This window comes from Chrysemys picta, chromosome 8 (genome assembly GCF_011386835.1).
Source record: "Chrysemys picta bellii isolate R12L10 chromosome 8, ASM1138683v2, whole genome shotgun sequence".
Taxonomy (NCBI): Eukaryota; Metazoa; Chordata; order Testudines; family Emydidae; genus Chrysemys; species Chrysemys picta.
The window spans coordinates 56,037,524-56,064,759 of record NC_088798.1 but is presented as its reverse complement, the minus strand read 5'-3'; the positions used below and the strand labels follow the sequence as shown (position 1 = coordinate 56,064,759).

At 49.3% G+C, this 27,236-nt stretch overlaps 1 protein-coding gene across 2 annotated transcripts in view; it reads left to right on the top strand.

The window, feature by feature from the left end:
• Positions 1-27,236, top strand: part of CACNA1E (calcium voltage-gated channel subunit alpha1 E) — a 267,448-nt gene that overhangs the window by 15,130 nt on the left and 225,082 nt on the right. For both annotated transcript variants that reach the window (XM_065554517.1, XM_065554515.1), the window contains exon 2: positions 25,425-25,691. In XM_065554517.1, the coding sequence (XP_065410589.1) occupies positions 25,425-25,691 (267 nt within the window). The remainder of the gene's footprint in view (positions 1-25,424; positions 25,692-27,236) is intronic.

The window sequence follows — 27,236 nt, the reverse complement described above, 5'->3', positions numbered from 1 at the left end:
CGGCCCGCTGTAAAACTCCCTGTCACAGATGCCCATACTTGTCAGATATGATTCTGCGAGACATCGGGTCAAGAGGACACTGTCAGTTTAATAAACGTGTATTTAAAAATTGGTGACCCCTCTTACTGATAAACAAATCCTTGCTGAGAGTGTTGTGTCTGGTGCCACTTCTCTCTGATTGGATGGCCCAAGTCACTGTGGCGTCTCACAAACGTGAAAGAGTTCCTCCTTTACAACACCCCCATGAAATAGGGTAGCATTGTCCCCATGTTATGCTTGGGGACCTGAGACACCAGAGAGATAAGGGCAAGATTTTCAGCAAAGCTCAGCCGGGGGGGGGGGGGAGGGGGAGAGGGGGAGAGGGATACACCAGATCCACAAAACAGCTTGGCTCCTATTTAAGAACCAGAATAAGGGGGCAGATTTTCAAAACACATCAGTATATTGCGCATGAGGCTCTTTTAAAAATTTCACCATGATCCAGGCAATCTGTGGTAGATGTGGGAATTGAGCCCAGATCTCCTCAGTCTTGGGCTGCTGCCTTAGCTCTACAAAACTAACCTTCCTTTTAGTCACTTTCCAGCTTTGGCTTTCCTGCACTAGCCCCATGCTCTAAATTTCTGGTAATGTTTTAAAATGCAAACAAGCCTTTGTTTTCATTGATACTTTTTATTTTAATTTCTGTTCATGTTAATTTTGAACAACAGTCTTCACAAACCCAACATTTTGGGTCCAAATTACCTGACAGGTCCTTTAAATTGAGCTCCTTCAGTGCCTTTCTCTGTACAAACTTACCGTTGCCCTTCATACTTTTCCTTTATGATTTTTTTTGGTAAATTTTCTTTGGGATTTGAATTTGTTTGGTTTCTCCATTGCTCATTTCTGGTTTAAAGCTTCACATTGGGGAACCTGAATTAATGACAGAAAGGATACAGTATGTTGGCAATTTCAGATCCACTTTATAGCTATGTAATTTACCCACCAGGTAGCACATTACTAGAAAGCAGTCAGTAGGCCTAGCTATCTCTATATTTATCAATAGTGTAAACAGTTTTATTTCTGCTTTAATATCTTTGTTTGTTTGGCATGATATGGTGACAGACTGCCACTGTGAATGTGATGCCTTGCCCTTTGATTAGCCCAGAATCCGATTTAACAGGATTTCAGGTTGTTTACTTGGTTTCCAAGCGCTGGCTTCTGGGAATTTAACAGCAGTCCTGGTTCTGATTTTCCCAGCTGGCCCTGCTGCTGTAGGGAATGTCAGACCCTCATTATCCTAGAGAGATGGCAGTTTTATCTTTGGTGTCCTGGTGCTGTGCATTCTCTGAGTCAGAGAGGCTGCAGTTTGCTTCTTGGTGCCCTCTTGTGCTGGGCCCTACACAATTGAGGGAAGCTATAATGCATGTTTAGCACAGCAATGAGTCAGATCCTCTGTAATCATGACAGCATGAGGGTCAGTGCCTGTCTCTTTCTAGCCCTGGACCATCCACAACTGACCAAGACAGGGGCTCAAGCCTGGTGCATCAGATCCTCCGTTATCAGGAGAGGCTGTGGTTAAGTGGTGAGAATCAAACCACGTCCTTTCTGTCATTCAGGGTCCAAAACACCAGCGCTCTGGGAATCAAACTGCAGTTTCTCTCAATTGCAGAGGGTTTCTCTAGCGCAGGGCTTCTCAGATTTCTTCATCGTGTGGACCATGTCTCCACAGTGAGAGGGTCTCGAGGCCATCTCCTAGCCTCTCAGTCATGAGCGCTTTCACAATCATACAACATCTCTTTGGCAAGTACAGCAATCGCCTTCTCGGGAAGGTATTGACTAACTGTCTTAAACGTGAATGATGAAAAGCGCTATAGAAGGGTTGCTGTTTATTATGAGAGTATTGAAGTATAGAACTGAGTGCCCTAAACTTGGCATCTGCGTTTGAAAATTAATCTGATGGCGTGACTCCCTTTACCTCTGGCAGCGCTGCCTTCTGTTTTCCTTGCCATGTGAGGTAAGGATAAATGCTGTTCGGGAGTGTTTCTCTCTCATCCTTCTAGCTGACGCAGGAGTGAAATCATAATTCTGAATTGGTGACGTCCTGTTCAGTATGGCAGATGATGGTACCGTAAACATCCTAAACCAGGGGTGGGCAAACTTTTTGGCCTGAGGGCCACATCGGGATGCGAAACTGTATGGAGGGCCGGGTAGGGAAGGCTGTGCCCCCCAAACAGCCTGGCCCCCGCTCCCTATCCGACCCCTCCCAGTTTCCATCCCCTGACTGCCCCCCTCAGAATCCCCCCCATCCACCCCTCCCCGCTCCTTGTTTCCTGACCGCCCCCTCCCGGGATCCCCGCCCCTATCCAACCCCCCCTGCTCCCTGTCCCCTGACTGCCCCGACCCCTATCCACACCCCTACCCCCTGACAGGGCCCCCCAGGACCCCACTTCCTATCCAATCCCCCCTGTTCCCCATCCCCTGCCCCCCCAAACCTCTGCCCCATCCAACCGCCCCCCTGCTCCCTGCCCCTGACTGCCCCCAGGACCCCCTGCTCAAAACCAACCCCCCAGCCCCTTTACCATGCCACTCAGAGCAGCATGTCTGGAGCCACGCCTCCCGGCTGGAGCCAAACATGCTGCCCGGCATTAAATATAACACAATGTAGTGAGTAAATTAGAGTTACAATTTAAATTTAATTAATAGATTGATTATTTAATTTATTTGTCTTACCAGTTACTATAATGAGTACCGTATATACTCGATCATAAGCCGGTTCGTTTATAAGCTGACCTCCCTATCCCCTGCAAGATGGATAAGTAAAAATGGAAATTTTTTATGACCCGTTCATAAGCTGACCCTATAATTCAGGGGTTGGCAAACTTTGGCTCCCGGGCCATCAGGATAAGCTGCTGGCGAGCCGAGATGGTTTGTTTACCTCGAGTGTCCACAGGCATGGAGGTAAACCTAAGTAAACAAAGTGTCCCGGCCCGCCAGAGGCTTACCCTGATGGGCCGAGACAGCAACTAGTGGGGAAATTTTGGGGAGGGGAGAAGCTGGAGGTCAGGGGAGTAACCGCTGTGACCGCCCCCCACATGACCCCACCCTAGCCTGGGGCCCCCACTCTCTCCCCGTCCCATCCCTTCCCACCTTAGCTGGGGCGGGCCAGGGGAGGATGTCTCTGGCCTGGCTGGAGCTGCTCCAGCCTGCTCTGGCTGGCCAGACCGGGCGGCGCGGCCGCAGCCTGCCAGCCCCGGAGCTGCAGCTGCTTCTGAGGCTGGGGGGAGAGCAGCATGGCCAGAAGCGAAGAGACTCTGGCCCCACCTCTTCCCTTCTGGCTCTGCTGGCTGTGCTGCCTCTCCTTGCCCCCTCGGCTTATGAACGAGTATATACGGTAATTAAATTAGTTAATAATGTTAACCTAAGAATTACTTTAATCGTTTGCAGGAAAGTTAAGGAAGAACATTTTTAAAATGTAGTTAATTGGGCTAAGAATGTGTTAAAAGCAGAAGCTGACTCTTGCCTTTGTTTTAAGGGAGTGTAACTTTTAGAATGATTTTTTAAATAGCTTTTCACTTTGGTATTTTACCTTTAGTTTTTTTAACATGTAACCTAACCTAGATTTTATTTGCTTGGCTTATTTATTTAGTCTTTTTACACCAATACAGTGTTTGCATTTTTTGACACTTTTACACAGATGTCAAAGTGATTTTTAAATTAGGCACTTAGCGGCTTTGGAATAACATGCTTTTAACCCAAAATAATGTTTTACTGATTAAATAAAAGATTGTGGGTGGGGGTTCTAGTATCAACCTGGGGGAAATGGTTAGTGACACACAAATGCACACATTTTCATGAAATGTTAGAGAATTCAAACTTTTCTGAATTCTATAAAAAAGCCCTTTTAGATTGTTTGTTTTTGCGTTTTTAACATATGTGATTTGGTTTTTAGATGAGAACTAGTTTTGATGGTGCAAATAACCTGAGCTTCTTTTGCACATCAGGAGTTGATCAGTCCTTTTTTTCTTTTCTTTTTGTTGTAGACTTTAGGTTTGGCTTAGCAGATGGTTAGAGTTTTTTCTTTTATCTTTTTTGGATGTCTGGTTTTGGGAAGAGAGCAGAGTACAACTTTAGCTGCCATTGGTGGTGCAAGAGAGCCTCCTCTTTTTCCCCCCTTGCATGAGTTTTTTTGTAGGGTTTAGTGTTCCCTTGCTTTGCCTTAGGAACCACCCTTGTTTAATTAGAGATTTGAACATGTTCGTTATAGCTTATTGTGGACCGGTAATTTGGTACCTTTATTTGAGTTTATAGTAGAAGCTTTTAGTTGGAGGTGGACATTTCTTTTGCAAGCTCCATTCGTGGTCACAAGCAGATGTCCTCTTTGTAAGCAGCACATGTGAGAGGCCCGTGTGAGAATGTTGCCAGCACAGAGTGCCCGAGGCAAAGCAACAGTGGGGTTCGTTGCCCGGTGTGCTTTGCGCCAATAAACACACCAGGGGGAGAAGCAAACAAAGTTTACTTGGGATCCCAAAGCGGTGCAAGGAGACAGGCAAGTCTCAAATCAAGCACATTAACAGGAACAGTTTTTCTTCTTTTATACATTTTGCAGTTAAGCCTCACCCCCCCCTTTCCCCTCTAGCCCTCCCTTTCTCCCCCCCCCTTCCTCCCTCTACCCCTCCCATCCCTGGTAATAGTTAAGTCATTCTTGGCAGCTATAAGCCTAGCTTGTTAGTAACTTCTTTAAACTGTTATCTTGTCCTTTTTCCCTTCAGCCAGAAACATGCAGGCCTCATTATTACTGCTTGAGCACGGGGTTGCACACAGATAACTGGTTGCTTACATATTCCAATTGCACCTGGCTTTTGAGGTTGATTAGAGTTTAAACATGGAAGGATAGAGTTTGGTTCACTTAGGCCTAGTGCAGGAAGGCTTCATTGACACTTAGTGGCCTTCCACCCTCCCGAGTTACCTAGGGTGAGGCCTAGTGACGTCAACAAGAAGGCATTGGCAACAGACTTCTGTATAATGGAATAAGACCCATATTCCCTTTGTAACCGTGTAAGGCATCACAAGGGCTGAGACTGGGAGCAGCATAGAGGATCTGGCAGGAGCAAGAATCTGGAACGTAAGGGTAAAAACTACTGATTGGTGCCAGTGCCTATCACTGCAGAGGGAGTGCACACAATTACAAAGTAAATAGCTTTTCGTTTAAATGCTCTCTTCCCTCCCCAGTGTGAATATCTCTCTGTAAAAGAGCTTGTGCTGATTAGTACCTGGCTGCTAAATGGAAATGAAGAGGTGGCTCCCGGCGGATGTCACAGCTCGGGACCTGCTGCCTAGCGTTTTGTCGCTATTTCCTGGCATATCTTTTTATTGCCTTCCCCTTGGAGCCTCAGCTCCAGCTGCCAGTGTCAGGGAGTTTCATTAGCACATCTCAATCCTGTTTGGAGCAGCATCAGTGCTGCTGTGGGCGGCTGGGCTTGTCAGCTGGGTTATTTGTCCCCCACACCCTTTTCCTAGGAATCATCCTCCAATTAAACCTTGTCTCTCCCTCGCTGGAGTACACGGAGCAAAGACTCAGGGAGAGGAGGCTTGGCAAAAACAGAGAGGGAACGGCTATGTTTATTAACTCTCCTGCCTACTCCCTCCCCTTTGGGTACCTAGCACTTTTCTCCTTTCTTCTCACACTCTCTCTGTCTCTCTTTCTCTCACACACAGTTCTCCTGTCCCTTGCTATGTTTCCTGTTTCCCCCCTATGCTCTCTACTCCTCCCTCTGCCTATTCTGTGCACTCCAGCGGTCCCAAGCAGCTGTAATGCTGGCTGAGTCAGGGAGGGACCATGTGGGTGACACATCCCCTCTCAGCCTCCAGCAGAGGGAGTGTTCCTGAGAGAAAGGAGATGGGGCCGATCACCTCAGCACTCAGGCACTTCCTGGTGACCCTTAGAGCAGCCTTGCGGGCATGAGCCAGGTCACGGAGTCACTGTGGCTAGGAGAGAAATGGTTCCAGTAGTCGTGCCAAACTAGATGAAAAAAAAAGCTTTTTTGGTCACTATTCCCACCTGGGCCTGCCGGAGCAATTGAGGGTCTAGAAGTACCACGAAGTAGCAGATCTCACTGACAGAATTATAGACGGTCCCACGCCATCCCCATCATATTTTCTAGATGTTACCCGCTGCCAAACAGCATAATTTCCATCTGATCTGGACTGAGCCTCATCTAGCTTGCTCTCCTCCCAGCCCCTCTCTGAATCAGGCACTGGAGCCTTGGCGACATGGAAAAGTTGGCCCAGTCTAACCTAAGTTGTGAATTTAAACTGATTTAGCTAACCTGGTGCAACTCACCCATGTAGACAAGGCCTGGGACAGTCAAGACACTGTGTGCCTTCTAGGTCTGATGCAAGAGAGATGTAGAACTGCAGGTCATCCTCAAACTGCTTCATCTCCTCCAGCAGCCTAATGTACGGGTGGAACAAAAGAGGCCCTGCATGAGAGAGGACTCTGGGTGGGTAAGTGTTTGGCCAACGTTACCCTTTGGCACCCCTTAAAAAGAAAGGGAAACATTCAGATGTGGTCTTGCTAGGGTCCACAGTCCAGTCAACAGACCTCCTGGCCAACAGAAGAGGACAGGACAGTCCTTGAGCCCAGGTAAAATGAGTGATGTAGCGCAACAGTATCAGTGCCTCATTTCCTGATTTCTCTCCCTGCCCTTGGCAATGGAACTGGAAGGGAAGGACAAATCCAGTTTTCCTGGCCTGCTGCCCCCTGCCTCACCAGTGGAAGCTGGAGACCCTGCCAGACAGGACTACACTGAATGAAGAAAGATTTCTGTAGTGTGTGAATTACTGCCTCTGGTGGGAAGCAGTTATTTCTAGCTGCATGAGAGATGTGGGTGTGGGGAGCAGGAAGGAGAACAGAGATTTTTCTCTGTGGCTGAAACTGAGAGATCTCGTTCCCTGTTGTGTTCTCTGCCTGAAATCTCTCTGTGACCAGTCATAGCACTTTTAGTGTTATGTATTATAGCACTTAGAAGCCCCAGTCATGGACCTGGACCTCATCGTGTTAGGCACTGTACAAACACAGAACAAAAGGACAGTCCCTGCACTGAAGAGCTTACAGTCTAAGTAGGCAATACAGACACTGGGTGGGGGAAGGGGATAGAATGCACTAGCAGAGCAAACAATGTGATGGTGGCAAACGACCCAGCCGTGGGTTTGAGAATCTGGAACCTCTTTCTGTAATTCCTCTCGGTAATCAGACTATGGAAATGTCATCTTCTGAGATGTCGCATGTGCCCCTCCTGGCTCTTCTGGGACCCTCTCCCTTCCCAGCCTTCTAGTGGGAGCAGGGAATTTGAGCATGCCTGAGCTCCTTCTTCAGAGAGCTGAATCACCCAGTGACCCAGGCTGTTGGGAAGGCAGTGAGTGCCGAAGTTTCTCATTCCATTTGTACTCTTCTAGGGGAGATTTAGCTGAAGAATTAGTTTCTGAGCCGGGAGCTGAGACTGAAGGGGGTGGAGGATGCATCTCTTTCACTGCTCCCTCCTGGTGGAGGAAAAATGCAACCACCCCAATGACACAGTTCAGATGAGGAAGCTGGAGTGAGGCATCTGTGGGGGTTTCCTTCCCCCCTTGTCCAGAGGCTGAATGGTGAAATGAGCTTGGGAAGTGGCTGGGTTCCGGAGTGGGTTTTTTTGGATGGTGGAAGAGTAGACTGATGAGGGGTGTGGGCATAAAGGTGTGTCGGTGAAGACTGTTAGCTTCTTAAGTGTGGGGCTCCAGGCTACCAGAGAATGAGGATCAGGTTGTGAGTTGCCGTCTCATATGGTTCTTCTGTTGGGGAGGAGGGGTGTCTGATGGGAACTCAGTCCCACCATCTTTAGTCCTGCTGCTGGGGAGAGAGGCAGGCAGGACCAGCCTTGGGACTGCAAGCCCTCTCTTTCCTTGAGGCAGCTGCTCTTTCTTGGCTTGTGCTCATGGCTGCTCTTAGGTGGGGGTATTTGTGTCAGAAAGGCTTTAGGTGGGCCTCTCAGTGTGTTACCTTGGTGTATCCCAGTGTGCAGGGCCAAATGTCCTGTAGGGAATGGCCCATTGCATTGCTCACCAGCTAACCAACCCCTCTTCCTTGCCAATGTAGGTTCACGCAGGGTCTAGGGAGAGGAGGAGGGAACATAAAAGAGGAGGGGATGAGAACTTCTCAGGGAAAGGGAGTCTCCTCATGAGAGACCTGTTCGTGTGATCTCGGCCTCTCCCCAGTGAGGCATGGATGGATACGAGACGTAACCTCAAACAAAGGGCCAAATCCTCTGCTCTGATTGAACTGTACTCAGCCTCACGAGGGATGGGGGCCAGGGCTAGCCTTAAGCCACCCTTTACACTATCCTGGTCTCTGGGCCTGGCCTGGTCGGGTCTGCAATGTGAGGCTGTTCTAACTGATGGCTGGCTGGCCATGGCCCAAGGAGCTGTTCTATCAGCCAGGGGTTGGCAGGTGGTAGGGACACCCCAGTCACACACCCTTTCCTCCGTGCAGGCTCCTGTGCTGGGGCCAGGATGAGTGCCATAGCAGGCTCTAGAGTGCCACGCTTTCCATTACACATCAGCTTTATGCTGCTGGGGTGGGGCTGAGGATCTGGCCCAAGCTATCCTGCTTGTTCTTTGACTTGGCAGGCACTTCTATAGCACCTTCCGTCACAGGACCTCGTGCAGGGTTTGCAAAGCACAGAGTTAGGTGAGTGCTGTACTGGAGAGATTTGAAATGATGCTTAGATTTTTGTCTAAGGGAATTTTTTTTAAAAGACCCCTGATCCACTGTCCAGTATGTCCTGTTTTGTAGCTTCTATCTAAGATCTGGCAACACTTCACATGCTGTCCCCGTACAATTTGTCTAGTTGTTCAGCTCCTCTGATAGGATCCCCCCTCCCAACAAGTAGACAGCTTGTCTGAGAGATTCATGAATGGTGCTTCCACATCATGGGCAGGGGATAAAGGGGGTGAGGGTTGGGGAAGGAGGCAGAGGAGACAAAGGGATGTGTGGCAGGGAGTCACCGGGCAGTCAAAAGGAGAACCTCTTCTTCCTGAGCTAAACAATGCAAGGGGGTGTGGTTGCACCTTGCAAGGGGCGTGCCTTGCCTTTAGGGGTGGGACAAGGATGGTGCACGATTTATTTTTTATCCAGAGGAAAGGTGACTTCAGCAGCAGGGATGTGACGTGGCATGCTAATTAGAGACCGGCACTGAAAGCCAACTAAAGCAGCAGGGCACTTCGGGCAGTTTATTAATGGCTGATTATTTCATGCCTCTTTGGACGTGTTGTAAAGCACAGCAGCCTAAGGCAGAGGGAGTGAGCCCAAGAAGTGCTACGCTCTTCAGTGAACATGTAGCCTGGAGTGTCCTATTCTTGTTGTGAAATCAAAACTAGAGCAGGAGGCGTGGAAGGGGAGAAGCAACCCCAATCTTCATTCCCTGGGTTTGTTACAGAACTAGAGACGGCCTGAGTGGAGGATACAGGGAATTAACCTCTTATAGAGACAAACCCTGTGCACTCTGGTAAAGAGTGAGAGTTTGTTTTGGATGTATGAATTGGAGAGGTCATTGTGTTCACAAGCCTGAGAACCAGGTGCTCAAGGGATTGAGGCTGCATGTTGGTTCTTGGAAAGAGACTAATGTATTAAGTATAAAGTGGAAGGTTTCCACCAGTTACTGATAGCATGGGAGAGACCAAGGAATGTCCCCTCGATCATCGACACAATGGGATAGTCATCACTAGCAATGAGCATCGCATTGGGATGGGGGAAGTGGGTATCTGGGTAGGAGCAAATGCTGCTGCCAGGTCCCAGGGGTGTGAGGATGATTGGTTACAGCTGATCAATGGTTGGAAATTTAATTACCCGAGTTGATATTGCACCCATGTCTATGTAAGCAACTCAATGAGACCACTTAATTGACCACAGTTAGGCCAGGTCCGCACACACAGCTACATGGGTTTAACTAAAGGTGTGCTTTTAAACGGATTTATTTAAATTGGTGCAACTCTCTATGGGGACACTCTCTGAAACTACTTAGATTGAAAACTCCGTTGGGCAGAAACCATCTTTTTTTGTTCTGTTTGTACAGCACCTAGCATCATGGGATCTGGGTCCATGTGTGGCGCTCCTCAGGCACTACTGCAATACAAATAATAATAGTACATTGATTTAAACCTGTCAATGTTATAGGTGGGGCTAGTAGCGCTGCGTATTATCAAGGCACCCAACGTTTCCCATTATAAGACCCTCTCTCATTTGCTTATAACTTTACCAAACTTTAATGATTTGGGGTGACATTTTCCTTGCTAAATGTCTACCTCAGGCTGAATTTTTTGGAGTAAGTTCAGCCAAAATGGGTCAGCCATTTCCAAGACCAAGGCTAGGAACAAATATGTTTTGTTAAAAAAATTCTTGAAGCATTTTCTTTGAGAAGCTGTTACACCCCCAGGCTTTGAAGCAGGGACTTGAAGTGTGCCAAGATGGTGGCCGTTGGGTCAGGGATGTGCCCTTTTGCTGTTCCTGTGAAAATCCACCCAAATTGGACAACTTATAAGCCTTTGAAAAATTGCAGTTTGTACATGCTCGGTGGAGATGTCTACAATTTTAGCAGCTAAAAAATCTCCAAATATTCTGACCTAACTGAGCATGCATGCGCAAGCCTCTCACAGCTCCTGTGTGTGACCATATGGTTCACACGCCATCTCTACAGAGCAACTGAGCATGCACCAGCTGAGGGATATTGGGGCTCAGCAGGACTTTCCCTGCAATTGTAGTGTCCAGCTGCTCTGGCCCAGCGTGGGGTTGGGCACTGGAACCCAACCCAAGGATCCTGTTTCTCTTGTGACCCCATCCTGCTGACACCTTCAGCATGGAGGAGGCAGCTGCCTGACTCTTGCACAAGGGGAACAAGAGCTGGACCAGGAGTAAGGAAAGTAGAAGAATGGGACAAGGACACTGGGATTGGAGTTGGGGGGGGGGGAAGAGAAACTGTGATTGGGACCAGAGCCGTAAGTAGGCATTTTAGTGCCGAGGGTGAGCAAGCTTATTTCGCCCCCACCTCTTTTTTGGTCATTTTTCTGCCCAGAGTTGATGCGTGGGGGTCATGTGCCCCCTCCGGATATTTTGGTTGTGCCCCCCAACCCAGACAGGCTAGGTGGTCCACTGAAGTGTATCAGGGAATGCGGGTGTCACTCCCTCCCAGAGCCCTGCTGTTTGGCGCTTTATGTGTCGCCTTTGCTTGTGCCCCATTGTTCTGCCTCTGCACCTTGGTGCCCTGGGCGGCTACCCCACTTGCCCTGCTCTGGTTATTGCCCTGACTGGGAGTTGGTGGGGAGAAGAGACTGGGACTGGTTGGTCAAGGGGACTAGGGCAGAAATCCAGTGAGGAGGGGAGGGGAGGACTGGCTGGGCAAGGAGAGTGGGGCTGAGAGCTTGTGAGGGAAATGGAGTGAGGGGAACTGGGAGCCAGTTGGCTGATGGGGACAGGGGGAAGATGACACCAAGATTGGACAAATAGCTGGATACTGGTACTTGCTGGACAAGGAGACTGGGACTAGGAACCAGTGTGAGAGGGAAGGGGGTAGAGGAAGAAAGATGGGATTGGGAGGTGAGGTATGCGGGGGTGGGGGGACTAGGGCTGGCTAGCCAAAGAGACTTGGACAAGAAATTGGGGAGCGATTAGTGTGAGGGGAGATGGTGAGACTGGAAGGGGAGATTGAGGAGGAAGACCAGGTCTGGGAGCCAGTTGAGTGGAGGGAGGGGAGAGAGACAGAGTGGATGAGGAACTTGAGGGAGAAACTGATTGGGCAAGGAGACAGGACAAGGATGTGGGGTGGGGGAAGCACCTGGGACTGAGACTAGGGAGGGGCAGATTGGGACTTGGAAAAATATCCCAGAGGGGAGACTAGGATTGTCTTGGCAAGGAGACTGGGACTGCATAGGCAAGAAAAAATGAGACTGGGCATGGAGCCAAAGGTAAGGAAGAGACTGGGTCCCAGACAGGTACAGAGCAGATGAGGTCAATCCTGTGGTGGGGAGAACAGGTAGAAGGGTCTGTGACTACGAGAGGACACCCCCCCTCCAGAACCTGGAATGGAACCTAAGGTCCCTGAGTCTCCCCATTCCTCTGCTGTCAGCAACTATCTGTGAAACTATCTGGCAAAATGTGTGTCCTCCCCCTCTACTGCTGATCCTCATAGAGGATGACAGCCTACTACTGCTATCAGCTACTTTATTAGCTCCAGTGGTAGAGGTCTGTGCAGTGATCCAAAGTTTCCAAGTTTCCAAGTGATCCAAGTTTCCAACCCTGACAAGTGGGTGTCAGTAGGATGTCACATGATGGAATTTGTGTTTTTTTTAGTTTGTTTTTTCTAAAAACAGAGGAAATTACACACAAGAACTACATTAAAACAACATTATTGAGGTTGCAAAGTCAAGCACTCAAAAGCTGGGAAATGCCAGAGTGAAGGTTGCCTCTGCAGCCTTAATTTGCCCCCCTTGTGCATATGCATTAGGCTACAGTCTTTAATTACATGGTCCAATACTATTTTTTCCACACGGCCCCTGCCTCATTCAGTGCACAGAACGGACAGTGTTCACTTAACTATTCAATATTTTGTTTTCTCGTCATTGCTCATCATGTGGCCCCTGCCTTATCTGCTATTCCAATCGGAATGCTAGAGGGCAACTTTGATGAAGTTGAGGGTATGTTTGGCTTCTGGGTGTGTGATGGAGATGGAAGTGAAAAGCCTTATGGAGCACTGGAATGTGTCATCAGCAGTGTTCGAGGCAATACAAAGGTGGAAAAGAATGCACAAGCCTTTCCTCTTACCTTCTTCTTTCCATGCTTTTAAGGGTTTAGGTGGATGTGGTGTGTCCTGACACAACCTTAACTGTCACTAAATGTAGTTCTTGTTTGCCAGTATATACAGCTACCAGACAGTTAACTGTGAACAGCAAGGCTATAAATATTCAGCTCAGCCTAGCCGCAAGATATGTGCAGATCCCTAATTTCCACTTTCCCCTTGCCATCCGTGTTTTATATTCTTGATGTATAAGATTCCATTGTGATCCAAGTTCCTACTAAAGTTCCATGCAGAGGCACCAAGCCCTCCTGAGTGCTTAATTTTAAGTAGCATTCTGTTTTTTAAAGAAAACAAAGACAACAGGACAAAAACCACTGGGGATAGTGTTAAGCATGAATTGGAGTGGTTGGAGGGTGGAAGGTACAGAGGACGCGCTTTCGATTGTGATGTTTGTGGTAACACACTAACTGTGATGCTGGTGACCTTGATGTGGCATGGTGCAGTTCCGATTGTTCCAGTCTGCAAAAGCTATTCGGTGTTCTTCTTTTAACGTCATGACACTAGATTGGCAGATTTTTCGGTGTTCCCTTTACAGCTGTTTAAATTATTTTAGCCCTTGAAAAATCACATTTCTTGGCTTACAGTTTATTTGATGACAGAATGTATGTAAAGTCCCCTTTTTGTTTGCAGGTAGAGGTACTCTGATATCACAGTGATGGGCAAGCTTATAAAAACTCAGAGAGATAGGCAACGTGCTTATGGGCCTTATTCTCATTTACTCTAGTGCCCCTTTACACTGCTTTAAGAGCCCTTAAACTGGGGTTAAAAATAGAATTCACACCCACTTTAGAGCAGCATCACAGTGCCAGCATCACAGCAGTCTGAAGGGGCCTTAGTGTAAATGACAACGAAGCCCTCTGTGTCTCATTGGCATAACTTGCAAGTTGTTACAGGTTCAGCGGTATTTGGAGCCTGTGACTTTGGCCTGGTCCACACTAACCCCCCACTTCGAACTAAGATACGTAACTTCAGCTACGTGAATAACGTAGCTGAAGTCGAAGTACCTTAGTTCGAACTTACCGCGGGTCCAGACGCGGCAGGCAGGCTCCCCCGTCAACTCTGCGTACTCCTCTCGCAGAGCAGGAGTACCGGCGTCAACGGCGAGCACTTCCGGGATCGATCCCAGAAGATCGATTGCTTACCGCCGGACCTGGACTGACTCCTGTTCTGACCTTTAATTTGACTTGTGGAAGCATTCTTGTCATAGCGTTTCTTTCTCATGAAAGTGAATGTCATAAGAAACCGGGCACGGTGAGATGTGTGCATGCGTGGCTGAAGGAAAGAGAGACTCATGAATTCTGTTCCCAGCACTGGCATTGGCTAACTGCACAGCCTTTGGGCAAGCCACTTAACCTCTCTGTTCCCCAGTTTTCTCACCTGTACAAAGGTTATAAGACTTCCCAGCTCCTATGGGTTAGTAAAACTTCACTCACTCTTTGCAAAGTGTTCAGAGATCCCTGGATGGAAGGGACTCCTAGAAGTGCCTAGGATTGCTACACCAGCAAAGAATTTGGCCCTTTGTGTTTCCCCCATGGCTACAGAGTTATCTGTTTTCTCTCAACTCTCGTCCAAGAAAGGTGCGTGTTTCACTATAGCTAAAGATCCTACCATTATAGCCCCAAGGCTCTGGCAGTTAACATGTTTAAATCTCAGTTAGTATTTAGGGGATTACCTCGTCCCATAGTCCAGATCAAGACGGGTATTTCCTTTTTGCTGTCTGCTCATTAAAACACATTCCTCTTTCAATAACAGTTTGGTCTGACTCATGTTACTTCCTACGCCCATCACGCCCCCAGGAACTGCCTACATAATTATTAGACTTTCCTTTGTCGGTTTTAATGACTCCTAAACAGCATCCACTTGGATAAGTGCCTGCACATGTCACCTAGGAAAACCCAAGAAACTGACTTCCCAAGGTCAAAAGCATGCATTTATTCAAAGAGAAATTGTACCTATAAGAGATCAGAGAGGCCTGTACATTTAATACAAAGCTATAAATTATGCATCCATATTTAACTAACTGTTACAATCTCCAAAAGCCCCACGGAACAGCCATGCCAGGCAGTGAGGCCAGTGTCAACAATGGGGGAGGGAGAGGAGTTTCAAACCATATTAAGTGAAATGTATAATTTGCTGTACAATGGTGTAAAGCATACTGTAATTCACACACACTGCTGCTTTTAACTGGAGACACCCTGGGAATCCAACTTCTGACCGTGGAGTTTTAAAAATGAATGGTATTGTCCCTACTGATGGGGGGGGGGGTGTCTTGTAATGGCTTTTTTCTTATGATGCTTGTGATAAGCACCCCACCAAGGTAACATTGAAGGGTGGCTTTGTGGTGTTCATTGGTGCTAAGACCATACCTGCTCCGTGCAGACAAGGGGTGGATTTGAAGAGACACAGATAGTAGCTAGGCATCCAACTCCTATTGACTTTCAGTGGGAGGTGCCTAATTCCCATCCGTGCCTTTGAAAATCTTCCTCCAGGAGCCTGGTTCTCCACTGCCTTGCAAGGTCATTTGCACCTTGGCCACATGGCTGTAAAATGCCTACCAGCCTGGTCTGTTAGCGTTTTATACACACTGGGCATGGCTGTAAAATGTGTTCTGGACCCGATTGTTTGAAGTACACCTCTACCCTGATATAACGTGACCCGATATAACACAAATTCGGATATAATGCAATAAAGCAGCGCTCCGGGGGAGGGGGGGGCTGCGCACTCCAGCGGATCAAAGCAAGTTTGATATAACGCGGTTTCACCTATAATGCAGTAAGATTTTTTGGCTCCCAAGGACAGCGTTCTATCGGGTAGAGGTGTACCTTCATTATATATACACATGCACATACACCGTTAACCTGATGAGATCCTTGCTGAAACATAGCAGGCCTGAAGAAAAAGGTCCTGCTAGACCTGAGAAGGTACAGATCTTCAATATGTATCGGCTATTTTATACTCAGCTCCCTCCTTGTTGTCTTTATCTACTTGTTTGTGTTTGTGTTCACGTTACAGTGTAAGTTAGACAGATCATGTAGATTAGATCAGCAGATAGCAATCTGCTATCAACATAACAATCGAAGTGACTGGAGCTGCATCATATGTCCTATATACACCAGCAGAGAATTGGCCCAAAGGCTCTCTGCAGTGTAACTTTAAGTTTAGGGCCAGGCCAGTGATACTTTCCAATCAGGGAGGGTGACTCTGCTAGCAGTTGAGGTGTGAACACCCAGGGAGGAGAAACTGCTTCTGTAGTTGGATAGCCATTCACAGTCTTTGTTTAATCCTGATTTGATGGTGTCAAATTTGCAAATGAACAGTTTCTCTTTGGAGTCTGGTCCTGAAGTTTTTTTGCTGTAAGTTGGCTACCTTTACATCTGCTATTGTGTGGCCAGGGAGTGTTCTCCTACAGGTTTTTGGGTATTGCCATTCCTGATATCTGACTTGTGTCCATTTATCCTCTTGTGTAGTGACTGTCCAGTTTGGCCAATGTACATAGCAAACCTGCACGTCCACCAATGTTATATATGCCATCATGTGCCAGCAATGCCCCTCTGCTATGTACATTGGCCAAACACCTCAACTGCTAGCAGAGCACCTCACCCTCCCTGATTGAACTAACCTCGTTATCTCCATACTGATTTATACCTGCCTCTGGAAATTTCCATTACTTGCATCTGAAGAAGTGAGGTTCTTACCCACGAAAGCTTATGCTCCCAATACTTCTGTTAGTCTTAAAGGTGCCACAGGACCCTCTGTTGCTTTTTTGATCTGATAGTTTTCATTCTTGGCTTTGGTAGCAACCGCACTGTTCCCAAAAAACACAACTGGCTGATGGGAGTCATGATGTAACCTTTGTTTTACACTTTAAAAACATCAAAACTGAAAAGAGGGTCAAATCTGAAACATCACCAACATTTTGAGTTACTGCTTAACTGTCGGTGTCTCTCCCCTTCATTTTATTGGTTCTGAAATTGGACTTAGTCATAAATATGTATGAAAATTCTGATGATTATGATTAGTAGGCAGTATCAAGATTTGCATCCCATTGTGCTAGGCTTTTTACAATAACATATAAGGGACAATCCATGCCCCCAAAAGTTTATAATCTAACTAGATGAAACAGAAAAAGGGTGGAAGGGAGGGGGTATTATTACTTTCATTTTACAGAAGGGGAACTGAGAAACAGAGAGATTAACGTATGTCTACACTATGGAGCATATGTCGGTATAGCCCCCTCCTGTAGATGCAGACTACACCGAGAAAGGGAGTTTTCCGCTGGTGTAGGAACACCACCTTCCAAAAAATGCTAGCTACACTGAGGGAAGCACTCTTCCAGTGACACAGCTGTATCTACACCCAGAGTTTTGTCAGCATAACCATGGCACCAGGGGTGTGTGGGTTTTTCACACTCCTGACAAAGCCAGATAGTTCTGTTCTATTCTCTGTAGGTTCTTATAACACATTCATTACTGTCTTATCTGAATGCCTTCCAGTAGTGCGTTAAGCAACATGACTAACATCTGTCACGTGTTTCTATCATCCTCTCCCCATGGGGAGAAGCATGTGTAATGGAGTTGTATAATCAATCATACATGTTTGTTAGAGAAGGCAAGGGCAAAGAAATATGCCATGCACTTAGAGTGGAAGGTTGGTCAGGTTTGTGGTGGTCCTTAGTTTCTCGGGGAGTTCATTCCATAGTCTTGAGCTGCCCCCCGAGAAAGCTCTTAGCTTGACTATTTGAGGAGGAGACACGTCAAAGCCAGTAATTGAGCCCAGATCTCCTTAGTCCCTATCCAGTGCCTTATCACAAAGCTATCCTTCATTTTATAATGAATCTGATCCAAGATACTGTGGTGTTAATGGAAAAACTCCTAATGACTTCGATGGGCTTTGGTTGGGTTCAGTTTGCTGTGGAATTCACCCCAGTGGCTCATTGTGAAGTTCAGCCTTTATAAGCGTGAAGAAAACGTTTACAAATGTGAACTGACTCTTTGTGCTTGTCATACACTCAGCCTCTGTGTTTGTGTGTTTTTATCTATGGTAAAATGGGCCGATGTGGAGATAACACTATTTTTGCTATATTCATGCATTGCATAGTAAGCGCAAAAATATTTTAATCACAATTAGCAGAATTGGGTAGAATCTCATGGAGTATTTGTTACCTCTGTGGATTAGTGTGAAATTGAATCTGCTGGACAGAAGGAAAATGTAAAATATATTGTAGGCAATAGTTGTCCTTTTTGCAGCGTTTTTTATCATCTTAGAGTAATTGCATTTAATAATGGGCTTTTTTTTCTGGGAGGAGAGCAGCCTTTGATTTACATTCCAAATTCTTCAAAAAGGAAAAAGTTATTTTTAGTCTGATTATGAGGTCCTAATAAATGAAATGCATGCCTGTAAAATGTCCCGTTAATTGTAATGTCACTCTTTTTGGAGAGGTATGTGGCTCTGTTGTACTCATTCTGTTAGAGATGTAACAAATAGCCAGGAGATGGCGCTGTGGTAGCAGAGAGAAGTTTTCAGGAAATGTACAAGCCAAATCCCGTTTCTCTTATAACAATACTTCAGAATTCTACAGTTATTGTACCAAACAAAGCTATAGCACCACTGCAAACTGCCCCACCATTTTGGTTAGATCTTGCTCCTTGTGAAGTTGATGGCAAGCGCAGGATCAGACCATATGTAATACAATGGCATTTTTAAAAATAAGGCCCTATGCTAAAATATTCTCTTTCAAAGTCAGGCTATAAGGAAACCCATATTCTGGCAGTGTGCTGCTCCCTTCCAGACTCTTGGATTGGTCAACGTCTATTTAGAAACTAGTCGGTGCTCTGTCTAGATAGATTCCCCCACATTGTATTAATTTGGATGGAATAAATGGGCCAAAGGTGTTAACATAACCCAGTAACTGTCCAGCATTAAACAGTGTGTTAGGGTTTGCTATACAGAGACTTCAGCCTGCTTAGTACCATGGCAAACACACCATTAAAAATCCTTTTCACCTTTTATTAAAGATAAAGAAAAGAAAGAAAAACAATTAAAGCAGTTGAAATGTGAAGTATTAAGTGAGGCTTTCATTTTAACAACATCCCTTGTTCCCTTTCCCTTGAGTTGGAGAGAGTTTTTAGTAGGAAACTCTACTTATTTGACCATCTCTTAGAGCAGTGTTTTTCAAACTTTGGGTTGTGACCCAGTCCTGGGTCATAGCATGTCAGGCACCGGGTCGCCTTGCTCTGGTCAGCACCACAGGCTGGGACGTTAGTCCCGTTGGCGGTGCTGCCAAGCTAAGGCAGGGTAGTGCCTACTTTTTCTGACACCACGCTGCACCCCAGAAGTGGCCAGCAGCGGGTCTGGCTTCTAGGCAGGGAGGCCACGGGGCTCCGCGCACTGCCCTCACCCTGAGCACCAACTCCGCACTCCCACTGGCCAGAAACTAGCCAATGGGAGCTGGGGGGGCGGGTGCCTGCGGGCGAGAGTCGCTCAAAGCCGCTTGTGTGCCTCTGCCTAGGAGCTGGACCTGCAGCTGGTCGCTTCCGGGGCGCAGTGCGGTCCGTGGTGTCAGGACAAGGAGGAAGCCTGCCTCTGCATCCTGGCTGCACCACTGACTGGGAGTTGCCGGAGGTAATTCCATGCTCCAACCCAGCTCCCCAAACCCCTGCCCCAGCCCTGAGCCCCCCCAAACCTGGAACCACTTCCTGCATGCCAAACCCCTCATCCCCAACCCCAGCCCAGAGCCTGCACCCCCAACCCAGAGCCCTGACTCGCTCCTACACCCCAAACCCTTGCCCCAGCCCTGAGCCCCCCCAAACCTGGAGCCCCTCCTGCACCCCAAACCTCTCATCCCTGGCCCCACACCAGAGCCTGCACCCCCCAGCCCCAGAGCCCTGATCCCATCCCACACCCCAACCTCCTGTCCCAGCCCAGAGCCCCCTCGCACACCCCAAACCCCTCATCCCCAGCTCTGTTGGGTCACGGGCATCAGCAATTTTCTTCAACTGGGTCCCCAGAAAAAAAGTTTGAAAACCACTGTCTTAGAAGGTAATCTGGTAAAGGCAAAGTGGTAATCACCGTTCTTGTGGGGAAAAGAGAAGTTAGCTGAGATGGGCTGGAGCTGTTACTGCTGCTGCTGCTAAAATTGAATCCTGTTTCATCCCAGGGATTCAGCTGGAGCCAGCAGAGCTGGTGATATCATCTGGGTCCTTCACTCTTGCCTGGTCTGGTCAGGACATCTCTTAGGATTAGGGCACAGAAGGTCTGTGGTCCCAGGAGATGGTGGGGATTGTAGCCATGATGATGAAGCTTGCTCCAATTTTTGTCCCAAAGGTCTCTTTTGCAAGGACCCCAGAAGGGGAGTGGTGGGCGGAATAGCCCATCCTCTCATTATTTTGTCCACTAAGTAGGCCTAATTTCTGACACATCAATTTAGATTCACTGATTTCTGGTTCCACACCTTTCCTGTTTACCAGGCATGAGATTAACACAGTCCTCAAGTTCTATCAGGGGGCTTTTTTTGTCTGGACTAATTCAGTCCGTCCACCCCCCTTTCTTACCTTGTCCCATCAACATTTGTTATAAATTATTGTGACATTTTATGAACTTTAACTCACTTCTTGTGGTTAAGCTCACAATTCGAGTAAATGTCTAGGCCCAATTATCACAACACCCCCAATCCTGCTAGCCTCAAAGCACTCCCCATGTCCCTGTCTGTCGGTAACACTTTATCCTGATCTTTTTCATTCACAATATATTTAGACAGCTCTAAACCTGTTGGGCCTTTGTACTGCTTAAACATCTGTATGCTTGTCACCTTTCCCACTGACCAGCAAAACGCTAGCAGAGCCGTATGCCAGAGTCGGAGTCATTAAACAGAATAGTAATGCTCCTCATGGGAAATAAGTTCTGCAGCTCCTTGCCTGGCTGGGGCAATTTTGTTTCAAGCATCCTCTGTGTTCCCTGGAGGAGTATCTCTCTCTCTCTCTCTCTCTCTCTCTCTCTCAACACTGGCATTCCCTTTGTTCCGCACTGGGATAAGTGAGTGGCCCGTCGCACTGTCATCTTGGGCCATGTAGGGAGATGTAGCGAGACTTCTTGGTCCCACTGGCATAGGAAGGTTGCTTCAGAAGCACCCCATCCCATGAAGGAATTCCCATCTTATAGATCCCTGTTGCACACTGGGAAGGAGGAGAGGATGGGGAGGGGGAAATGGCTACCGGACTGTTCCCTTGCCACTGGGAGGCTTGGAGGGGAGCAATCAGGAGTTCCTTCTTTGCTGTGATGGGAGAAAGGAGCCTCTAGTTGTCCCTGCCTCCCTGGGTCTTGCTGGAGGGGAAAGAGCCTATTGTTGTACTCTGACACCCTGGGTAGTTTATTTCAATTGTAATAAAACACGGGTTATATACTGGGATAGTAGATTTGAAAAGAAGTTTAAACAAACATCCTTGTGGCTCTGGGTGGTGCTGCAACAAAATACCCCTTCTTTCACTCTTCCTGCTAAGAGGCAAGTCCCACACCTCTACATTTGTTCAGTATCGGACAGTTTTACTAGTGCTGAGGATGAGGAAATCATTTTGCATAGTTACTTGTGAAGTTAGCTATACCTGATTAGTAGCTGGAGCCACAAGCATTTGGCCCAGCGAGAATGTTCATACCGAAACCCAGCAGAGCTTTGCTAACTTGACATGAATGAGAAAACCCTGGGAGCACCTAGCAGCGCAAGTGGAAGGGCAGGGAGCTTGGCTGGGCTGGGGATCGTTATTTGGCAGTTTGCCATACTACAGGCTGAATTAACATAGTTGAAAGGTAGGAACAGCAACCTCATTCCTAATGCGGTGCTGGGTAGAGGGGAAGGGAAGGATCCACAAATCATAATTGATTCAGTCAGGGCAGCATCTTGCCTGAAGTGAATCAATTGTACTGTATTTAGTCATCAGTCAGTACTGCTTCCACCCCTTCCCCGAGCTAGCAGCATGTTGGCAATGCCTAGGAACCACTCCAGATTGCACTGAATCTAGTTTGCAGTGCAGCCACACCTCTAAGACAGCAGGCCAAATCCAGGGCTGTGGTGCCTCTGATTTCAGCAGTTATGGCAGGAGTGTGCTGAGCTCCGTAAGCCCAAATATTTGCCTTTCTTCCCTACTTAGAACCTCTAAAGTCCAGGGGTGTTGGAACAGTTTGTACAGTGAGGGTACTGAGAGCCATTGAACCAAACTGTAAATCCTGTATATGGTGGAAACCACTTTAAGCCAGGGGGTGCTGCCACACTCCCAGCACCCCTACTTCCAGCACCTCTTCAGGCTGTGGTTTTTGTTTTGTTTTTTGCATCTTCCCTGTGTGGGGAAACTGTGTGGGCAGGTAGGGGAGAGTGGGGATGCAGGACAGGAGTTTCCAGCCTTGCAGACATATTAAGGGAAAGCCTCTGGATGTGTCTTTGTGCTAGAGCAGAGGGAAAAGTGGAAAGCTGTGGCTAAGGAGTACACAGCATATCACGGGGGAGGGAATGGGGAGGCAGAGGGAATAAAAGGTGGGTTTAAATCCATCTTTGCTCTCCTCCAGCCTGGTTTGCTCTGAGCTTTGCCAGCTCTGAGATTTCCCAAGTAACCAGTCCAACAGCTGAGGATTGTCCAAGCAGAGGGAAGCCACGCCAGCTCTGTGCCACCTGCCTGTGGGATGATTCATGCATTACCAGTTACGGCTCCTTTTGGGCTGCCTTCTAACAGCAATCTGGTGTAACGGGCACAACGCACAGCCCAGGAGCTGGGCCAGTCATTCCCATGCAGAAGGAAACTTTGAGTCCCACATGGCGCATTGGCAGTCCCCCCATGCTCGCTGGAGCTGGCCAGCATGAATGCGCGTTCCTAGATGGCTGTACACAGGAATGCTTGAATTTGGCCCAAAGGAGGTCAGATTGTATGGCTGGTTGTTGATTTTACAGTTTGCACACCCAGGTTAGCTACACGTGTCCTGTCCAATCAGTGAGCAGAATCAGTGGCAGTGCCATGTGATTATATAAAACTTACCAGCACCATGTGAACTGTGAATATTCACCACACACTGCTCACCCTGCCCCCCACTTACTGAAAAAGCTCACTCACTGGTTTGAGGAAAAGATTAGACTTTCACAAGCAGTTCAAACAGTTAGCTTGGAGGAGGAGGGGGGAGGGAATGAAATCCATTGGATTGCTTCTGTGCTGGGAATTGCTTGGGTGGCTCTGGGAACCTATTAACTCCTCAGGATGGACCATCTGCTCTGTTCTCTTGGGGAGTTGGAGGACAATGTCAATGGTATAGTTCTAAGGGGTCTGGTAAGACCATACTGAAACCACCAATTATAACTCAATTCCCTGGTGAGATCAGTGCTCTCCGGAACAAAGGTGATGGGAAACACAGCAAACAGGAAATCTAAATGTTAACAGGCTCCTAACAGCTGTTTGGGTTTAAAATAAACCCAACCCACCCATCCACCCCTTTTAAAAAAACCACCCAGTTTCACTCTGCCTGCTGAAGAAGGCCTGTGCGCTAAGGTTCTTCTCTGCACCCCCCACCAAACCCTCCTTGTTTCTAGCAGGGGTGATCATTCTGCTTAAAAAGAAAACTCAGGTGTTGTGTTTTTTTATTTATGACAGTAGCACTTTGGGGCCCACTGTGCCTGGCGCTGTCCAACCATACACTGGAAACAGCTCCTGCCTTAATGAATCTATAATTTAAGCATTAAAGACCACATCTGGAAGTGGGCTCAGTGGGGCTTGTGGCAGATTGGGGGCCAATGATAGAGGGCATTAAAACAATGTTTTCAGGAGTGGCCCCTGAGTTGGGTGGGGCTCTGTTTTTGGGTGACCAACTCAGGACACCTGGGCCTGGTTTTTCAGAGATGCTGTGCACTGGCAATAGCTTTTGATGCCAGTTGGAGTCTTGGGGGCTCAGCACTTCTGGAAAGGAGGCCAAGGTTTCCAAAGCTGGGCAGGAGGTGACTACATATAAGTGTGAAAAATCGGGACACTTTGGGGGTGGGGGGTGTAGTTGTGTATATAAGACAACGCCCCTAATTTGGGGAGGTCTGCTTACCCTCCTTGGCACCCACTAACTGAAGCACTGGAGATAAGTGGCCAGGCACTGGCCCCAGTGACCCACTGGTTGCTGGGAGGGTGCTAGAGGCAGCTATTGGCACATCTGGCGCTGGCTGGTGAAAGTGAAGGTTGCCAATGGGATCCTGTGGAGCGGGGGCCGGATCTAGAGCCCATCCAAGGCAGCCAGGGACAGAGGGCACCCGGCTTTGACTCGCGCCTCCGGGGGTGCGGAACTGGGCCCAGCCCCGAGCTGGCGCTGAGCGCGCGCAAGAGCCTCAGCCTGCAGCAGCCAAACCCGTCCGGGGTCCCTCCGGCGCTGCGGGTGAGTTGGTGCCCAACAGGCCCGTGCCGGGAGCCTGGGCGGCCAGGCAGAGGAGGTGCGGCTCCCTGCGGCGGCGCGTGCTGCTGGCTCCGGGGCTGTGGCTCCAGAGGCGGGGTGAGGGGGGTGTTGCTTTAAATCCCTGCCCTGACTCAGCGCTTGGGGACCGCCTGGCCGGGGAGGGGTTTCCCCACGTGGCCCCGTGGGGAGAGGGAGAGTAGCGCGAGCCAGCCAGGCAGCAGCTCCTTGGGGCGGACTCCACTTCGCTTCTTTGTTCCCTCCAGAGCCCCCCCTCAGCCTCCTTCCCGCGGCTCCGTCGCTCGCTCGCCCAAAGAAAGGCGCGGGGTGTATTTTTGCCATTGGCTCCCTGAGCGCTAACGAACGCGGGGCTGCAGAGCCGCCGCAGCTTCCCTGCCGCTCGCCAGCCCGCGCCGGCCCTGTTCGCTGCCTCCCCCGCCCTCCGCCGCGCGCGGGAGTGGGGGTGCGCTTTGCTCCCCGCGCGCCAGAGAGCAGCTGGGAGGCTGAGGAGGAAGATGGAGTCCCTGGCGAGGAAGTTCAGCGCTTGACTCTAGCGGGGCCGGCCTGCCACCTGTGCTCCCCGCGCCCTGTTGCACGCTCCGCCCGGCTGCATGGCCCGATGGCAAGGCTTGCAGGCGTGGAGGCTCTGAGAGGCCGGAGCAAAGCGGGCTCTGGAGCCGCTCCTGTGCGGGGTTAAAGGCGGCAGCCGGGGATCCGACCCGGCCTTTTGATTTGCAACAAAGACCCGATACGATGCTGCGTCTGGTTTAACCCCTGGCTCCGGGGTAGAGCGCGCGGATGCTGCCTAGGGGCTGCGCCAAGGGACTCAGCCTCTCCGCCGCTTCTCCCCAGCTCCGCAAACTGTTACCCTCTGGGACAGCCGTCTGCCTGCAGCCTGCCTGCTCCCTGCCCAGGCGGCGGGGCGGTCGGGAGAAGAGCTCTGTCTCGCGGGCGGCCAGATCTAAAGCATGCCTCGGGGTTGATGCTGAAAGGCTCCCTGGCTCCAGAGGAATGGAGGAGACCCAGAGCGCTGGCCATTAGACTGAGCAGCTCCGAGAGGGGGCTTGCCGCCTGGGATCGCTTCATCCCTTTCCCCCTCCACTGGCTCTGTTGCTTGGTAGTTGGTGGGTGCCTTGATTGGATCGCCTCTCTGTTTTCTTCCAGGATGGCTCGCTTTGGGGAGGCGGTGGCTGGCCGCCTGGGATCCGGAGATGCGGGCTCTGAACAGAACAGGATCCGCCAAGGACCCCCCGCGCCTTCCGGAGCGACCCCGGGAGCCTTCAAGCAAACCAAAGCGCAGAGGGCCAGGACTATGGCTCTGTACAACCCCATCCCAGTCCGACAGAACTGCTTCACAGTCAACAGATCCCTCTTCCTCTTTGGGGAAGATAACATGGTCAGGAAATACGCCAAGAAGCTCATCGACTGGCCATATCCTTTCCCCCCTCATTGCCCTGGTGAAAACCCTTGCTTCTCATGCCCGGATTTGCATCGGTGCAATTCCACAGCACATGTATGTTGCATTAGCTGGCAGGCACGCAGCAGTGTGTCTAAGGTAAGCGCCTGCCTTCTGCTTTCAGTCCAGAATCGATGGCACATGGAGACAGAGTGCCTAGGTTAATCGGGTGCGCTCCTCTGCATCCCCTGTCCCCCCCAGGCTTGCATTCATTTCGGTTTCCAGGCTGTCTCTTTCTCCCCTTTCCTGAGTTTGGCAGGGTGAGCGGAAGTTGAGTGTGTTGTCTCGTCGGGAATAAAGGCTCCAGTTAGTTGGTTTAAGAACTCTGGGCTAGAATCAAATTGGTCCCTGCAACCGACTCCAGAGACTAAGTTTTGGATCACCCATGGGACCATGCCTGGCGAGGAAGCGTGTGTGTGTGTGTGTGTGTGTGTGTGTGTGTGTGTCCGTCCGCATTCGGACCTACAACCAACTCACAGTTCAGCTCCTCAGCTTCTCCTCCAACTCTGTAGACACGCAGAGAAACTTAACTGGGGTCCCCCCTAGCTCATTGATGACTCTTCCCTCCTTCTCCCCGAGCCTCAAAGATCTTGAAATCCTTTTGCTCTTTGTTACTTGCTAGAATGGACGAGGCATTGTGCAGAGTGGATTCAGTGTTCCTCTTTATGGGAACAGACCCCTCCTTGATTCTGCAGGACTCTGCTTGGTGGTATGTTGCCTTCTAATAAATCCTTAATTTTATCCTCTCTCCCAGGGGCTCCCATGCCCTCCCCACGCCCCCACTGAGACATGCGGGAAATCTCTGTCCTTTTCAGTGCTGTTCTGGAACTGCTAAGGGACGGCTACACTGTTCTGGCACCGAATGGCCCAGGGTGCATAAGAAACTAGGTCTCCCTGCACTTGTGGCAGAGGGAGATGCTGAAAACTTCTGGAGGAGGCCTCCTCCGCTCCCCCCGCCTCAATTGGGCTTAGTACCAGAGCTGAGGTCGGCTGCCTTCTTATTCCACAGGAGCAGGGGGAGTGCAAATCCCTTGGGTGGGTTCAGGGCCTCAAGAAGCTTGTGCACTGCTGTCCTGCTGCTCCCCCACCAGGGTGTGTATTGCTGTTCCCCCTCCTCAGCCATCCCCTTCCCTGGCTTAACCCTCCCCCCCCCGCTGCTGTTCTGTGGGTGCTCCCCGTGCCCCCACTGCTCAGCCCCCTGCAGAGCTCCCCAGCTGCCGGCGGTCCCTGTTTTGAAGGACGCTCCCCTTTCAGCCCCTATGATAGCTCTGTGGTGTCCAATACTGCAGAGAACTTTGCCTGGGGTTACCCCAGGAGCCCCTCCCTTGTGTCCAGCGCCGGGCACTGGCTGAGAGAGCTCTCCTCTCCTTCCGTGTGATACCCAGGGGAGCTTCGGCGCCGCACAAATCTCCTAGTACCGCCGCAGAGACCTCCCGCCCCCTCCTTAGACAGCAGCCCAGACTCCACCCTGCTCATCAGCCCTTCTCCAACGCACGCGTTCAGCACCATAGACAGCTCCC